The sequence below is a fragment of the Mustela nigripes genome, chromosome 7 (assembly GCF_022355385.1).
Source record: "Mustela nigripes isolate SB6536 chromosome 7, MUSNIG.SB6536, whole genome shotgun sequence".
In the NCBI taxonomy this organism is placed as follows: domain Eukaryota; kingdom Metazoa; phylum Chordata; class Mammalia; order Carnivora; family Mustelidae; genus Mustela; species Mustela nigripes.
Window position 1 is genome coordinate 59,478,273 of NC_081563.1, and position 19,345 is coordinate 59,497,617.

Consider the following 19,345-nt stretch of genomic DNA (forward strand, 5'->3'; position numbering starts at 1 on the left):
TGTAAGCAAAGATTTCTCTTTTAAAAGTATCATTTGATATTCTAAACCAGGGCCAACAGGTATATTGTTGTTATGAGAGCAAATAACCCACAAATACCATATTCTTTTCCACTGAGAAGGGGGGGGAGGCCTTATAAACGTTCTCAACACAATTCTCTAGGTAACCACGACTTATCAACTAGAATTGGCACTTACATGAAACTTACTTGCCATCCACGTTTTAAGGTATCATTTTAAGAACAGAAGGAAAAACATAGACATAGTCTACTTATTTGACTTCAGTTAAGATATTAGCCCTAAAGGTATGTATGACAATCACTGGAATACTTTCATACTTTTTGGGTTTGGCTGTTGCTATCTCTTGAGTTTTCAGTATTTCAACCTGGTTTAAATTAGGATTATTTTAAAACATTTCTCTTTCTACTAGGGCTATAGTAAAAGGTTCTGTTAACAATTTTCATTACAGGCCCTTATTAGATTTAAGATAATTAATGTTGTGATATTTTATTTTTAAAAGGAGAAAAGAAAGAAGACGGCATAGAACAGGTAAAACACTTCCTCTTAACATTTATCATTAGACAATTAAATTCCAAAAGAAAAGCATTGTATACACGATTATTTTGAACTCAGAATAAGATGCCTACTGGTATACATTAACTGGAAAACATTTTTCTAAATAACTATTCAAGTTTTCAGTATTTCAAGGTTATATATTAAAAGTTGTTTCTGTAAAAGAAAACAGTGCATAATGGAATGTGTACAAATGAAATTATAATAATCCAGTGAGGAGAAAGGAGGAGGGATATACATGAATTAAAGTTACCATGAATTGATAATTGATGAAGGTGGGTGATGGGTAAAATAGCAGTTTACATACACCATTTTCTCTATTATGTTTGAAACTATCCAAAATTAAGTTTATTTTTTATTTAAATTTTACTTAGTTAACATACAGTGCCATACTGGTTTCTGGAGTAGAATTCAGTGTTTTATCACTTACATAGAACACTCAGTGCTCATCACAAGTGCCTTCTTTAATCCCCCATCACCCTTCTAGCCCATCCCCGCCCCGCACCACCTCCCTCCATCAACCTCAGATTGTTCTCTATCATTAAGAGTTTCTTATGGCTTGTTTCCCTCTATCCTTTTTCTCTTTTCCCCCTTCCCTTATGTTCATCTGTTTTCTGCCTTAAATTTCACATATGAGTGAGATCATATGGTATTTGTCTTTCTCTGACTTATTTCATTTAGCATAATACACTTTAGCTCCATCCACATAGTTGCAAATGCCAAGATTTCACCAAAATTATAAGTTTAAAAATAAAAGGTTTATAATAATGACAAGGGTATCCAATTCATTTTTATTATTTTTATGTATAATTTTTATAAGTAATGCCCTAAAGGTATGTATGACAATCACTGGAATATACATATAATTTTATGTATAATTTTTATAAGTCCCTCTCCATATTCTGCCATTAACATATCTAAGTTCATTTTGAAGACTGTTATACCAATTTCAAAAAGGTTAGGTGTAAGTCAGAGAAGAACTCATAATTTACAGTTTACATAAGTTTACAGTGGATTACCATGGTAACTGATTCATTATGAAACTCTTCCCAGCTCACAGCCTTACAATAGTGAGTGGACTAGGTTGGAGCCCTGGGCCATAGGCCATAGTTTTTCTGACTCCAGGTTTAGAGTAATGAGTTGATGGCCCAACAACCTCCACACACCCAATAAAAGAGAGAAAGAGAGAGATTAAAATCTAAGAACACATGGATTTTTAGGTGCTTGATATGTTTGAATCCCCTGTAGTCATTATCAGTTTTGATGTGCCAATTGTCTCCCTTCATCTTGGCTTCTTTGTCCTTTTGCTATGGATCAATTAGTCTTTGGCAGCTGCTTTACTTTTATGATGCAAGATGTCCCAGACTCATACATTCCCTGCTTTAAATGTAGAACCTACTATTTCTCCATTTTTATTTTCTCTAGGATTTTATAGCTTTTAGGCTTTTTCAGTGAATACAAATAAAACTTTTTTTAAAAATATATAACAGTTATTTCCAACTTAAAATTAAGATAAAAGAAGTTTAATTCATTGCTTTGTGTTTTGTCTTGCAGCTCTTTAGCTTTATGCAAAAAATCTTAGCCCTTAAATATACTAACATTTTCTCTTTTAACTAAATATCACTTACCTGAAACTGCTTCCACCTAGTCACCAATGACCTCCAAATTGCCAAATCAATTATTACTATTTAGCTCATCAGCACTTTCTATACTAACACTACAGACTGTGCTCTTCATCTTGAAACATTCAGCTTCCGTTACACTCAGTTCTCTTACCTTGCTATTTCATTTCTGTCTCCTTCTATGGCTTTTTACTTGCTTTTAGCCTTTTCTTCTTTAACAGTTCTATAATATTATCCCTTGACGTTTTTATCAACTCTCAGGAATCAGTAGCAGAGAGACATAATTGCTAAAACTCCGAGTTTCAGACTGATATATCCTGTTCCTGCGGAGGTATTGCCATACTGTTAATTGTCCCCTCTGTGGGGCGCCTGGGTGACTCAGTGGGTTAAGCCTCTGCGTTCAGCTCAGGTCATGATCTCAGGGTCCTGGGATCGAGCCCCGCATCAGGCTCTCTGCATCAGCCTCTCTCTCTGCCTGCCTCTCTGCCTACTTGTGATCTTTCTCTCTATCAAATAAATAAATAAAATCTTAAAAAAAAAAATTGTCCCTTCTCTGTGAAGTACAATAGCATCCTGTGCTTCTACCACAATAAATGTCACTTTTTATTATACCTTCTGGTTAACTGTTTCTCCCACTACGCTGTAAGATTCTTAAAGGCAATATTTGTGTCCCTTTTGCTCACCATCTTATTAGCAGCAGGTATGGAATTCTGTAAATACCGTTAGATACAAATGAACAAATAAATATCTCTTTGACTAGATAATATCTGTTAAATGAAAATTTTCCACAGACAGTTTACTAACATAGGAAGCTTTTATTCAAATGATTCATGGATCAGGCAGCATCCAGTCTGGTAGTTAGAAAGGAAGTCCAGGAGCACCTGGGTGCTCAGTCTGTTAAGCGTCTGCCTTCCACTCAGGTCCTGATCTCAGGGTCCTGAGATTGACCCTCATTGACCCCCTGCTCCACAGGGAGCCTGCTTCTCCCTCTGCCTCTCTCTCTTTCTCTGAATAAATAAATAAATAAAATATTTTTTCAAAAAACAAAAAGGAAAGGAAATCCAAAAAACTGTAAAGGGAAGAGATTTTTTTTTTTTTTTAATTCATTTATTTCAGAGAGAGAGAGTATGAACAGAAAGAGAGGCAGAGGGAGAGAATGTTCAAACAGACTCTCCTGTGAGTGTGGAGCAGGACTTGGGTCTCAATCCCAGGACCCATGAGATCACAGCCTGAACTGAAACTGAGTAGAACTGACTGAGCCACCCAGCTGCCCCAAGGCAAGAGATATTTACAGCACTAAGTGAGCAGGAACAAGGAAGTTCTGCCCAGCATTTGCTAATTGGATTAGTTTCCTTATATGGAGCAAAGGGAAGTTTTGGAGCAGGGTTTGGTAACTTGTGCGAAATAGACAAGCACTAACTAGTTGACATACGCCTTCTTTTTCTGGGAGGGCCACACGTAGAAACTTAGTTAAGTTCTGCCTTGCTGATGTTGAGTTTAGCATGAGCAATTTCATCTATGGTTACTTTAACGTATCTGAGACATAACGTATCCAAAACCAAATTCATTGTTTTACCCTCCAGACCCAAATCTACTTCTCTTATATGGTATTTGTCACTCTTGATTCCCTATAACCTACTCACAACTATTAAAGCTAATCATCAAGTTTTATTGATTATTGCTCTTAAATATTTCTAGAGTCTAGCCCCACTATAATTCAGGTTGGTTTTTTTTTTAAGATTTTATTTATTTGTCAGAGATAGAGAGAGAGAAAGAGAGAGCGCAAGCGAGCATAAGCAGGCAGAGTGGCAGGCAGAGGCAGATAGAGAAGCAGGCTCCCCACTAAGCAAGGAGGCCGATGCAGGACTCAATCCCAGGACCCCAGGATCATAAAACAAGCCAAAGGCAGCAGCTCAACCGAGTGAGCCACCCAGGCATCCCTATAATTCAGGTTTTAATCATCTCAACCTGGAATACTACTTCCTGATTAATATCCTCATCTTTAGTTTCTCCCTCCCCCCACTGCCACCACTACCTCAAATCTCACCTCCACAAAGCTGTGAGAGTGATCTACCTATCATTACCCTGACTAAAACACCATATGATAAAGTCTAAGCTACTTATTATGGTATGTAAGACTCTCCGTTACCTAATATGCCTGGTTTGGTCAGTTAAATGGCCAACTCTTGATTTTGGCTCAGGTCATGATCTCAGGATGGTAAGATCAAGCCCCGCGTCAGGATCTGGGTTCAGCAGGGAGTCTGCTTGAGATTTTCTCCCTCTCCCTTTGCCCCTCCCCCTGCTTATGTGCTCTAAAATAAATACATCTTTAAAAAAATAACATATATTACACCAATATTATTATAGCTTATCTAGCTTCATCAGTCCCCAGAGGTCTTTTACCCAAACACTTAAAGTTCATATTCTGCTTAGGCCTCAAGCTATTTTCTGGTTAAAGTAAGGAGTGGCACTATATTTAATCCTTACTTATTTTAACCATAACTTAGTTTCAGGCCTTATCAGAATATGTACTTCAATTCTAAGAAAATTCTTTGGATAGAATCTGCTGGGTAATATATAGAGAGATCCAGGGTGTAAAGTTTTCTGATGCTTTGAATCAGCTCGCTGTCAAAAGCTTTGTTACTACAGTAGCTACATTTTTCTCAAGTAGTATATATTAGTGCCTATTTACAACTTTTTAAGAAAAAGTTTGTTCTTCAGATTTCCTTATTCACATTCTCTTTTGTGAAAAACCTGAAAAAGGAATTATGTTCCATGTCTTAACTTGAAGTAACTACCATCTGAAGACCAATTAGTCTTTCTGAAAACAAAAAGAAGGCAATTCCACAACTGCTTAACTCCTCCTTACTTTTAAAGTTTATAGATCATCTTCACAGTTATATTACTAACCTCAGATGCCCTGCAATTTAGTAGACTGTCCTTTGATAGATATTGTACACTTTAAGAAGATTCTTACCCACTTTCTCCAGAACTATTTTAAGAAACACATTTAAACAGCTGAGATACAGTTTAACTGAGATACAGTTAAGAGTCAACCACAGTGAAGAAAAAACAAATTCGAAAATTCTTGAATGGTTAAAATGACAAATTTTACAATGCACATTTCACCACAATTTAAAAAAAATAAAGAAAGAAACCACTAGAGGTCTAGCTGGCTCCTGGGAAGATTTTGGGAAGGATTTGTACTGACAAAAGCTGATGAAAAGAATTTGAGTTCTCCATTAAACTTTAAGACAAATTTGAAAGAAGTTAACTTGGGCTTGCATGTTGGAATACACTTCTAGGTATGGAGCATATCTCTTGTTCCCTACCACCAACTTCAGTCATAGACAAATAGGTACTAAATCATATAGTCATATACCTATACTGTCTGGCCTGTACTACTCATTGGCATACTGTCTGGAAAAAATCTTAGACTTAGAAATGCCAGAAACTCATTCTTTTAATGTGGAATTATGACAGATACACCAATCTGCTGTTTATGTTGCTCTTTTGGCCCTTCTATCACCCAGAAAGGTTGATTCCAGCCAGAAGAGAGTAAAACAGAAAGTGTATTTGTGTGTGTCTCTATATTGTCAATATGTAAATACTGGGGATATATATACACACACACATTTACATATACATTTACGTGTAATATAAATGTATATACATGCATACATATATTCATATACTTACATTTTTATTTATATGTAATATATACATATATTTACATATAATATACATACATATGTATATATACATACATATTTGCACATATATATCAATATATATACATATTGACAATTACCCACTTTAGTAAAGAGCATCTTCTATAACTGAAGTTTAAGTATGCAATTTCTAAATGTGTGATAAAAATAGCAAGTTTTCTGTTCATTGATACTACTATCATAAAGCTTATTAATCTACTTGATGACAACATCTTCAAATATTTGTTGAGATATGGTAAGTGCTAGTCTCATACTTACATCTTTCATCCAAAGAAAAATTTTTTTAAAATGTTTTTAAGTGTATCAACATAGTGCCTAAAGCAAAGATTTAGATAAACCATTAGAGAGAAAACAGAAGTACCAACACAGCCATAATACAGTGATCATTCTTCATAGATATAAACCAATTTATCTTAGTATTTATGACCTCTCTACTTTCTGAAAGATTTGGGGCAGAAATCACGAAATTATTTTATATACAATACCGAAAATACAATTACATAAAGCAAAAATCAATTAAAACTTATAAAGTAAGAGGAGGTGTTGAATATCTGGGGTGTTACATACAAATTAAAACAGAGTTTAGCTCTGAATTTGGGAAGGCTAAAGCAAAAAAGGGAAATAGGTTTACTTTGAGAGGTACCATAGTATAATAGAAGGAATACAAAACAAACTGAGTGTCCCTGGAGGGGATACGGGTGGGGCAATAGGGTAATTGGGTGATGGGCTTTAAGGAGGGTGTTTGATGTAATGAGCATTGAGTGTTATATGCAACTGATGAATCATTAAATTCTACCCCTGAAACAAATACTATAGTATGTACTAATTCAATTGAACTTAAGTAAAATCTTTTTAAAAAAGAAAGAATGCAGGATTAATGGGCAAACTATCTCAGTTCCAGTTTTGTTCCACTACTTCCTCAGAGTTACAACCTCTTTATACCTATTTCCTAAACTGTAAAATGGGAATAGTTATATTTAGTAGCATTCCAAGACTGCTATGTCAAATTAGGTAATGTGGAAACATTTTATAAACTCCAAAACACCATTCATTACTATTGTCTTTACTGACTTAATAGTTTAAAGTATGCAAATAGTAAATTCAACTGGATGGAAATGTTTTTTCAGCACTGGTTCCACACTAAAGAATGCCTGTGTTAGAAAACTATACATGTCTTCAAGTAGAGTTTTGAAAAAGAAGTCCTATTCACATAGATATTTTCATTATAAGCCTTCTATAAAAACAAATTACACTGAATCACAATTCACTGAAGGCAGTTCTGTGGAGAGGTGAAAGGACAAGTTTACTTACTACTGGTTTACTTAACAGAGCAGGTTGGAAAATTAGATAGTTAGCCTATCTATTAGCCTGTCTTTCATAAATATCAGAAGTCTCAAGCCGACCTTTGGCAACGGCTAGATTGTCAATTTAAGATTTCGCTTTCTAGAAAAAGCATCAAGCACCAAAACTCTGGAATACTGATTAAAAGAAAATCCCTGTATGATATAAAATATGCAAGAACCAGAGTTAAAGTCAACAGTGAAACTTGAGTAACTGGACAACTTGACTGGACAAGAAAGCATCTCCTGGGGGCACCTGGATGGCTCAGTCGGTTTAAGTCACTGACTTGGTTTCAGCTCAGGTCATGATCTCATGGGTAGCGTAATGGAGCCCTGCACGGAGGCAGGGGTGAGGGGGCCCATGTTCAGTAGGGAGTCTGCTCAAAGATCCTCTCCTCTGTCTGCTTCTCCACAACACACGTGTGTACTTGCTCTCTAAAATAAATAACTCTTGAAAAAAATTAAGTAAGAAAATAAAGCATCTACTCTCACACAGGGATGGGCTACTGGCAAGCCTGTAAACAGGAGCCTTAAATACCAAGTAAAGGCAATCATAGGAGTTAATCATAAAGTAGCATGTTCCCTGTTACTATGGAAAAAAGCACCTCACAGAGAAATGACTAAATTCTAACCCCAGTTCTGCCACTGAATGAGTAACTTTGGATCAAACACTTAAACTGTATAAGCCTTGGTTTCCTCATCTATAAAATGAAAGGACTGCAAATTAGGAAACTTGCTTCTATCTCTAAAATAGTGTACTTCTGGGATTTAATTACTGGTGAACCAAACCAGAAATGCTGAATGAGACCATGAAGGGAAACAATATAAAATAATGAGATGATCACTTAGTATTAAAAAAAAAAAAAAAGATATTTGTATTAAGTGAGGAACAGGTCAAAATCCAGTCTGTAGCAAAGCAAAGCTTAACTTGTCTACAGAACAAGTTATCTTGTCTACAGAATTTGTCTTAGGAAGTCTATGTACATTTAAAAGAGAGTGACCTGCAATCTCCCAACATTAGGTAACAGCAATAGGGTGTGGCTTAGAAAAATGCACATAACTGTATGTCGAAATCAAACAAGGGTCTGGGGAAAACCCTTTTGTTGCAGTAAATTATTACAGGAATTAACATGTAAACATTCAGTCAAGGGTAAGCACAATCTCAGCACATAATAAGATGAAGATCATCTCCACTGAAACCCTACTTCCTATTACTAAAGAAAATAACCTCCTCCCAAACCAGGAAAGAAACAAAGCAAAACTACCAGTTCTACAGTGTTTATCCAGAGGCCTAATATCTCCTAAGCTTTGCACCAGTAATTCTATTTCTGCAACTCTATGCCAAGAAAATAATCCTGAACACAGAAAAAATTTCATGTCTAATAATGTCTGTCACAAAAAAAAAGGAATGTCTATCACTGAGTTATTATTTAAAAAAGAGGAAATTAGGAACCATATAAATATAAACAAAAATTAAGGAATAGTTAAGTTAAATAAAGCTCTAGTATTTAATGGAACAAAATTTAGCCATTAAAAACAAAGACTGTGGGAGCATTGAAAAAAGTGTGCAAAGTGAGGCAAAACCCTCTAAAATATATAGAATTGTGTATGTAATATTTCAACTATATTTAAAAAAAGAAAACATGGTAAAAAAAGACTGGAAGCAAATACTCAGTAAACAGTTCTATATGACTGGTGAGAATATGGGTAAATTTTTCTACTTTTCTGAGTTCCAAATTCTATTTAACTAATATACTCTATTTTAAATAATAAATAAGTATGCAAAATACATTATTTCATTAATCATCAAAATATTCCTCTAAGTTCAGTAAGGTACAAGTCAATGTTATGTAGCACGAAACACATTTATCATGGAAATCCTGGAAATGCCCTGAAGTAAGACTTTTAAAAATAGGCTGAATTTTTAAGGAAACTCTTCAAAGACTTTTTTTTTTTTTTTTTTTTTTTTTGAGTCCTGGGAGATTCTTGAGAAGTTAATTCTAAGATTCCTACTTTTTAAAATGTAATTCTTAACTATATATACATCAAGAAGATGGCTGAACCAGATACTTCGAATATGCAAAATCTGGCCTTCCAACAATTATAACCAGATATTACAAAAATAAAATAATTTACCTAGGATCTCTGCCAATTAGTAAATAAGACCAAAAGCTAAATCCAGGTTTCTTGATGACCATTCTACTGATGTACACGATAGATTTTTTATATAGTAGCTTATAAGCCAAGAATTGGAACTTAATGTTTTTTTTTAAAATGCTGGTGCTTTCAGTGTTTTTTGTTTTAAAATTCAAAGCTACCTAAAACCCCTGAACTTGCCAGCACACACACACATGCCTCAGGGCAATATTAAATTACTCATTCTTCTTGTTACCTGTTTTTCCAGGTTGGGTTTTTTTTTTAATTTTGTGTACATCAGGATCCAGAGGCACATGCATACATACATGTTCCTCTTACTTGCCAATCCCATACCTGTTTTCTTCTAGACATGACAAATTTCCAAAAGGCTTCTCTTACTAAAAAGAACTTTCAAATATAATTCAGGAAAAACTTGAAATTTTTTACATAAAAGAAATGTCTCCAATTATGAAATGTTAAAGTACAAACCACCATTCCTACTGTTCCCCTTTACCTTTCTTTCTTTCTTTCTTTCTTTCTTTCTTTTTTTTTTTTTTTTTAAGATTTTACTTATTTATTTGGCAAGGAAAGACAGAGAAAGAGGGAACACAAGCCTCCCGCTGACCAGGGAGCCTGATGTGGGCCTCAATCCCAGGACCCTGGGATTATGACCTAAACCAAAGGCAGACACTTAACAACTGAGCCATCCAGGGACCCACTGCTCCTTTACCTTTCAAGTCTAAGTAGGTTATCTCCAAACTTTCAAAATGTCCTCACTGTACTGTTTTCCAAATAATATCATTCACCTTTGGCGTTATGTTTAAACATCCTCCAATTTCTGAATCCTACCATAAAATTCTTTGTTTGTATACTTAATGGGACTGGGGGAGGGAGTGAAAAAAAGTTAAAAAATGGAAATAGACGAAGTCTTTGGATCTCTTTGCAGCTTCATGAAATTTAATGAAGGGCTTAGAAAAACCTAATCTTTTCTATGAAACATTACCTCAAGAACCACTATCAAATACTCAATAAAATACCAAAATGAAGAAATACGTTCTTTAGGGAGTTTTGAAAACAGACAGTATTGTAAAATCAAATTAGTAATAGGTAGAATTACAAATGATGACCCCTAGTTTGCAACTTTTCACTGCAGGAGCCTTCACGTGCTTCGAAATCTCAACTAATATCCTGTCCTTCCTTCTTTGCCTGTTATGCTTCATGTTATTTCTCTTTACTGACTTCTATTAACACTATATCAATATTTTAACAGTAAGAAAAATACACAATTCTCTTATGTACATATATTTAGTGCATTTTATTTTGTTTCAATGTTTTCTGATATTTAAATTAAAATATTAAAGATATAAATATTAAGTCAATTATTTGTACTCTACTTAAACATGATTTTAATTGTTTTTGTTTGTTTGCTTTCAGGAAACCGGAGATGATGGTTCTCTTAGAATGGTTCACTTTGGTTTGGTGTAGACAATAAAAAAAACTTTATTTTCACTTAAAAAAAAAAAACTTTATTTTTCACATCTAAACTTTTTCATGGCCTAATACAGATTAGAATCTCCCTGTACAGATTAAAAAGAAAAAAGATAGTATGAATTAGTTAAGAGTTTTAAATTCAGAATATTCTCAAAGTGAACTTTTATTAGTTTCAAAACCATGTAGCATAACAGCAGTGATCCTAAGTAAAAGTCCTTAATTTATTTTCAATAATGTAAAATTTTCAGTTTCTTAAATTATACATTAGTGCTTAAAAAGTAAAATATTTAAACCTGGTTCTCCAAGTATTTTAAACATTTCTTGTGATCTTGTTTACATTATTAGTTTGCAAAATGAATAAGATATTTATTAAGCAAAAATTTCCCATTATTGGGAGACAACTGTCTATGGGTCTGTTGAATTATTGCTATGAGGGAAAGAATGTCCCTGGGGGCCAGATACCATCCCTGGCGCATAGGTCAGGCATGCTTACTGCCCAGTGGAAAAGCTTTATTTTCTTTTTTGGTAAAGATTTTATTGCTAAGTTGTTACGCCTAACATTGGACCCAAACTCACCACCCCAAGATCAAGAGTGACATGCTCCACTGACCAAGCCAACCAGGCTCCCCATCCATTTGAAAAGATTTAAAGTTCCCAAGCTCAGTGATCCTATCCACTGAGTGTGCAGGTATCATCTGACCCTCTTTATATCACCCTGTGGGAATGGGCTTTGGAAACAATGCCCCCACCAAAGGCTGACACTCCAGTTCCTATTACTATGAATAATAAACTGTCTTTTGTTTCTGACTCTGGAGTCTCATGTCTTCTACCAGCATGAAACTGTTGCTTGTTAACTTCTTAGCTTACAAAGAGGGTAAAAATCTTAAAACCTTCACAGTTCTTGATACCAATTCATTAACAGACAGCATATATTTTACAACAGTAAATGTGTATAATAATCAGCATCTTTTTCAAATGTCATACATGAAGTAAATTATGTACTTAAAAGTTATAGTTAAAAGTTAGATTGAAGGCTTTTATACTTCAGGTTTTTCTCCCTGCTTCCTATTCATCTGTACTTCTACCAGACGGTATGACGATGAAAGGAAGTAAAACTCAAATTAGATTTTTCAGTTTGCTATTGCTCTGGAAAAGATTTAGTAATTCATGGTATGTGAGCCATACTAAAAAGAGATGTAGAGTTACCAGCAAATTTTCATTTTATTATCCCCATCCTTCTTTATCACAATAATCAAAAGTTAACTAATGTTTTTAATGAAAAAATTGTATTGATAAAGATAGTTCTTTCAAGATTGCAAACATTTTCTCCAGATTTTCTAATAAATAGTCATTAACCAAAAATATAAACCACATTTCCTGATCTACCATATCCTTTTATTCATTTTACCACTGTCTTCTACAACGATGTGAGAGACTGGTAGAAAAGTTCAGTTTTATTTCTAGGTCCTATTTGAGTAGATATAGTCTATGCTAAATAGATATAGTCAATGCAAAAAAGTGAAAATTTAAATGAGACATTAAGATAAAATATACATATAAATACAACTATTTTGTCCTACATAATTATAATGACGTTAAGTTTCCCAGTTACCTAAATGAAAACTAAGCAATTTTAATTCTTAGATAAATTGCCCATTTCCCCCCCTTCACATGCCTCTGGAAAAATTAAATATATATGAAACCAAGTCTAGACAGTAAAAGAATACATTATACAAGAGATCCTTGACAACATCCATCTATAAATGTTGTGTTTTCCCAATGCTGTGAACCCGAGGATGTTTACTAATTATTCCAATAAATTAATCTTCCTGCTCTGCTACCACCACAGCTCTAAAGTGAAAATAGTGGCACAGACAAGGACAACTAGGTAGCACTGAGAGGTTCAGTTTCTCACTCAGGAATGGATCTATAAGATTTTCTATTCTTCAAAATTCTCAGATCTCCAATAATTTCCATATTAACTCATATTAAGTTTGACACTGTGCCTTTTACTGGAATAAACTGTTTAAAATCCCTATCTCTTAATGGTTTGGGTTCATTAAAAAGCCAAATAACCTGAACTAATATTATACTTTTTTCTGAATATAGTAAAATAGTAAATAGTAATAGTAAATAGTAAATAGTAAAAATAAGAATTATCAAATTTACAAGTAACACCATATTCTAAACTTTATTAATTGTATATTTTAAAGTATATAAAAACAGACACACAGACCAATGGAATAGAATGGTAAGCTCACAAATAAACCCTCACATATGTAATCAAATGATTTTGATTTTCAACAAGAGTACTATGACCATTCAATGGGAAAAAGAACAATCTTTTCAACAAATGGGCTGGGAAAATGGGGTATCCACATGCCAATGAATGAGGTTGAACCTTATCTTGCACCAGACAAAAAATTTTACTCAAAATGGATTGAAGACCTGAACATTAAGACTTAATTTATATAATAAAACTCTTAGAAGGAAATATGGGGACAAAGTTCATTACATTGGATTTAGCAGTGATTTCTTGGATATGACACCAAAAGTACAGACAACAAAAGTAAAAATAGATTAAACTGAACAATATCAGTATTTAAAACTCTGTAACTCAAAAGATACTATCAACAGAGTGAGAAAGTAACCTACAGGATTGGAGAAAATATTTACAAATCATGTATCTGGTAAGAACTCCTACAACAACCACAAAAACAAACAGCCCTATTAAAAATGGGCAAAGAACTTGAAAAGACATTTCTCCAAAGGTAATATATAAATGGCCAGTAATCACATGAAAAGATAGGCAACATCATTAATTATTAGGGAGATGCAAATCAAAACTAGGGATGAGATACCACTTAACCACATTAGAATGGTTATTACTAAAAAAGAAAAAAAGAAAAATGTCGGCAAGGATATAGAAAACTGGAACCCTGTGAACTCTTGATTGTAAAATAAAATGCTACCGCTGCTATGGAAAACATACAGTGGTTCCTCGAAGAATTAAAAATAAAATTGCCATCCAGCAATTTCACTTCTGGCATATAGCCAAAAGAATATAAAGTAGGGATCCAAATATTTATATACCCATATTTATAGAAGCATTTTCACAACAATGTGAATATACTAACACTACTGAACTGTATACTTCAAACTGATTAAGATGATAAATTTTATGTTTATATGTATTTTATCAAAATTTTTAGGGCGCCTGGGTGGCTCAGTGGGTTAAGCTGCTGCCTTCTGCTCGGGTCATGATCTCAGGGTCCTGGGATCGAGTCCCACATCGGGCTCTCTGCTCAGCAGGAAGCCTGCTTCCTCCTCTCTCTCTCTCTCTGCCTGCCTCTCTGCCTACTTGTGATCTCTGTCAAATAAATAAATAAAATAAAATAAAAAATTTTTTAAAATATGCATATAACAGGGTACCTGAGTGGCTCAGTCAATTAAGTGTCTAATTCTTGATCATAGCTCAGGTCTTCATCTCAGGGTCATGAGCTCAGCATGAAACCTACTTTAAAAAAAAAAAAAAAATATATATATATATATATACATACATACACACACATATAAATTCAAATTATATATCTAAATTATATATAAGTATACATAAAATATAAAATATACATATATATGTATGTATGTAACATACAGGTTTACCTTATTATATGACCTTGAAGGCTCTGCTCTGATAGAAGTACACTGAGATTGGTTATCTCCTTAAAATAATGCCAAAGAAGAGCTAAATTTCAGAAGTACCAAGATTTTTCTAAATTTCAATAACCTAAAGTATAATCTTCAAATAACATCAGTTCGCTTTTTTAAAAATTCATAGGAATTAAAACACAATTCTTTAAAAAACTTACATTTTGGAGAATTTGGGAAGATGGTTAAGTAGGAGAATCCTGAACTCACCTCCTTCCATGAATACATCAAGGCTGCAACTAGATATAGCGTAACTCAATCTGAAAATGACCTAAAGACTAACAGACTAGCTCTTCCACAGCTAAAGATGTAAAGGGAAAAAAAAAAAAAAAAAAACACACATCAAGAGGGGTAGGAGGAGGTGCATGGGTGGCTCAGTGAGTTAAAGCCTCTGCCTTTGGCTCAGGTCATGATCTCAGGGTCCTGGGATGGAGCCCCACATCAGGCTCTCTGCTCAGCAGGGAGCCTCCTTCCCTTCCTCTCTGTCTGTCTCTCTGTTTACTTGTGATCTCTGTCAAATAAATAAATAAAATCTTAAAAAAAAAAAAAAGTGTGGGTGGGGGTTAGGAGGGCCAGAGATGTGGCTGGGAATCAAAACCCTGGTGTAGTGACCCACAAGCAAGTGGGATATCAAAAGTGTAGAGGTTGTCCCTGAGGAGCAAGAGGACCCAAGTCCCCCACCATTAGGTATGTTCCCCACCCTGGGGAACTGTGCTGGGAGGACATGCCCACATAACATGTGGCTTTGAAAATCAGCAGGGCTTAAGCAGTAGCTTTGAAAATGAGCCTGACTCCAGAAGAACCAGAGGGCTATGGAACTGAGATTTCACTCTTTTTTTTTTTTTTTTTAATTTTTTATTTTTTATAAACATATATTTTTATCCCCAGGGGTACAGGTCTGTGAATCACCAGGTTTACACACTTCACAGCACTCACCAAATCACTCTTAAAGAACCAGCACACTATAACATTTGCTCTAACACCCAGCACAGGAGCAAGCACTCAAAAAGCACCTGGGCTGGGGCACCTGGGTAGTTCAGATGGTTAAGTGTCTTTGGCTCAGGTCATGATCTCCAGGTCCTGGGATTAAGCCCCATGCCAGGGCCCAGCTCAACAGGGTGTCTGCTTTTCCCTCTCCCTCTGCCTCTCCCCGTGGTTGTACTCTCTCTGTCTCTCTCTCTCTCAAATGAATGAATAAAATCTTTAAAAAAAGGCACCTGAGCTCTACATGAAGGGCATTTTTTAATAACTTTAGGGTATGTGCTAGAGGTGCAGGGATCAGTATGGAATTGCTGATGCATACCATTATTCTTGACCCACTTCAGCCTAGCTAGCCCAACATTGGTAGAAGACAGTACTGACAATCTCTATCTAACTTGCTAGCAGTACTTTCCCAGCCCCAACATTCCCCCCAAAAACCCACCCAACCCTATAGGCCCACCTCAACAGGTTTCCCTCCAAAATGTCTTTTGTCCCATTAAGAGGGTCCAGCACCACTCGCCAGCAAGTCCACAACAGTTATAGCAGAGCCTGTCAGCTAGCTATATACAGGCTAATCCCACCAACAAGCATGCCCTCAGCAGCAGCAGCCAGGCTTCTTCACCATCTATGCCAGGTAATAGACCCGCTCACCATTGTGCTGGCAGTATTCACACCCAGTCATTGCAGTCAGCCAGTCTGGGAGCCAGCCCCCAGATCCGCCACCAGAATGCCCGTAAAACTTGTGACTCAATCATAATGGGTGGATGCATGCACCTCACACAGGAGACATTCCTGAAGCACCTGATTCTGGTAACCAGTGGGTTACCCTACTGGGCCCCACAGACATCTTGCACATAAGGTCACTATTTTCAAGGCCAGGAGACATAGCTGATCTACCAAATAAAAAGAAACAAACACACAGAGTTAGACAATATTTAAAAAAGAACAGTTTTAAAAATATAACAGGACAAACTCCAGAAAAAGAACTGAACAAAATGAACCTACTGATAAAGAGTTCGAAGTAGTGTTCATAAAGATGCTCACCAGATTTAAGAGAAGAGCGGATGAATTCAGTGAGAACATCAACAAAGATATAAAATATTGAAAAAAAATAAGAGCTAAAGAATAAAGTAACTGAAATGAAAAACATACTGGAGGGAATTGAAAGCAGATAGAGGATGCATAGAGACAGATTAATGATCTGGAAGACAAAGTAGTGAAAATCGTCCAAGACGAACAGCAAAAAGAGAAAAGAATTTTAAAAATGAAGATAGAGTAAGCGACCTCTGGGACAACATCAAGCACTCTGGGACCTCTGGGACACTCACATTATGGGTGTCCCAGAAGGAGAAGAAAGAGGTAAAGAGGTAGAAAAGTTATTTGAAGAAATAACAGATGAAAACGTCCCTAACCTGGGGAAAAAAACAAACATCTAGATCCAGGAAACACAGAGACCTAAACAAGATGAACCAAGAAGGTCCACACTAACACACATAATAATTATAATGCCAAAAATTAAGAAAAAAGGAGAATCTAAAAGCAGTAAGAGAAAAGCAATTAGTTACATAGAAGCGATACCCCATGTGGTTATCAGCTGATTTCTCAGCAGAAACTTTTCCAGCCAGAGAAGAGTCGCATGATATATTCAAGGTGCTGAAAGGAAAAAAAACCCTACAACCAAGAATACTCCACCTGCAAGTTTATCATTCAGAATTGAAGGAGCAACATAGCATTTCCTAGACAAACAAAAGTTAAAGAAGTTCATCACCACTAAACCATAAAAAAATGTTAAAGACCCTTCTTTAATCAGAAAAGGAAAGGCCATAACCAAAAATAAGAACATTATGAAAGGAAAAGTATCTCACTAGTAAAAGCAAACATATAATAAACATAGCAATCATTTATAATTTCAGTACAAAGTTTAAAAGACAGGTAGTAAAATCAATCATGTCTACAAAAATTAGTTAAAAAATTAGTTGAGACGTACAAAATAAAGATATAAATATGACATCATACACCTAAAAGGTGGAAGGGGAAGTAAAAATGTGCTTTTAGGATGTGTTCAAACACAGGTGGTCATCAACTTAAAATGGACTTCTATATACACAGGAGGTTATATATGAACATCACAGTAACCATGACCAAAAACCTGTAACACAGACACAAGAAAATATAAGGAAAGAAAGCCAAGCATAACACTAAAGCCATCTAACCATAAGGAAAGAGAGCAAAAAAGAATGAACAGAGAACTACAAAAAGAACCAGGACAGATTTAACAAAATGGCAATAAGTTCATAACCGCCAGTAATCATTTTAAATGTAAATGGACTAAGGTCTCCAATCAAAAGAAATAAAGAGACTGAATGGATTAATAAAATTTTTTTAAAAGACCAATCTATATGCTGTCTACAAAAGACACACTGTAGTTATATTTTTTTAAGTAGGCTCCTTGCTCAGCGTGAAATCCAATATTGGGCTTGAACTCACCAACTCACCACCCTGAGACTGAGACTTAGCCTAAGATCAAGAGTTCTGACTGAGCCACCCAGAAGTCCCAAGACACTCACTCTAGATCAAAAGATACATACAACCTGAAAGCAAAATTACAGAAAGAGATACACTACACTATGCAAATGGAAGAAAACAGAATAAAGCCCTTATATGAAAAACCCATAGCCAACATTATATTCAATGGTGAAAAATTGAGGGCTTTCCCCCTAAAGTCAGGAACAAGATAAGAATATCTACTTTCATCACTTTTATTCAACACAGTACTAGAAGCCCTAGTCACAATGATTACACAACATAAAGAAAAAAAGTCATCCCAGTTCGGTAAAGAAGTAAAACTCTATTTGCAGATGACATGAGACTATATATAGAAAACCCTAGAAACTCCATCAAAAAACTACTAGAACTGACAAATGAGTTCAGTAAAGTTGCAGGATAAAAAACCAACATATGAAAATCTGTTGCATTCCTATGTATTAAAAATGAAGCAGCAGAAAGTGGAGTTAAGAAAACAATCCCATTTACAATGATCAAAAACAGTATCTTTACAAGATCAAAGACCTATTCTTCGAAAACTATAAAACAGTACTAAAAGAAACTGAAGAAGACACACTTACACACACACACACACACACACACACACACAAAAGGAAAGCATTTCACACTCATGGGTTAGAAGAACAAATATTGCTAAAATGGCTAAACTACCAAAAATATTTCCAGATTAAATGCAATTCCTACCAAAATACCAGTAACATTTTTCACAGAACTAGAACAATCCTAAAATTTGTATAGAACCACAAAGATCCTAAAATAGCCAAAGAAACCTTGAAAAACAAAAACTAGATGTATCACACTCCAAGATTCCAAATTATATTACAAAGTGGTAGCAATTAAAACAGTATGGTACTGGCATAAAAAGAGACACATAGATCAATGGAATAGAATAAAAAAACAAACTCAGAAATAAACCCCCAATTACATAGTCAATCGACAAAGGAGGAATGAATATACGATGTGAAAAAGACAGTCTCTTCAACAAATGGGTGCTGGGAAAACTGGACAGCAACATGAAAAAGAATGAAACTGAACCACTTTGTTTTACTATACACAAAAATAAACCCAAAATGGACTAAGGACATATATATGAGACCTGAAACCATAAAAATCCTTGAAAAGAGCACAGGTAGTAATCTCTCTGACATCAGTCATTACAACATTTTTTAAGATCTGTCTCCTGAGACAAGGGAAATAAAAA

At 35.0% G+C, this 19,345-nt stretch overlaps 1 protein-coding gene across 4 annotated transcripts in view; it reads left to right on the forward strand.

Annotated features, from left to right (window-relative positions):
- The window catches only part of WDPCP (WD repeat containing planar cell polarity effector), a 487,280-nt gene extending 475,583 nt beyond the window's left edge, over positions 1-11,697 (forward strand). For 3 of the 4 annotated variants that reach the window (XM_059405983.1, XM_059405981.1, XM_059405984.1), the window contains 2 exons: positions 518-546; positions 10,834-11,697. In XM_059405983.1, coding sequence (XP_059261966.1) covers positions 518-546; positions 10,834-10,847 — 43 coding nt within the window. In that variant the 3' untranslated portion in view covers positions 10,848-11,697. The remainder of the gene's footprint in view (positions 1-517; positions 547-10,833) is intronic. The other variant, XM_059405982.1, reaches the window with a different exon arrangement.
- Positions 11,698-19,345: the final 7,648 nt, after the last annotated feature.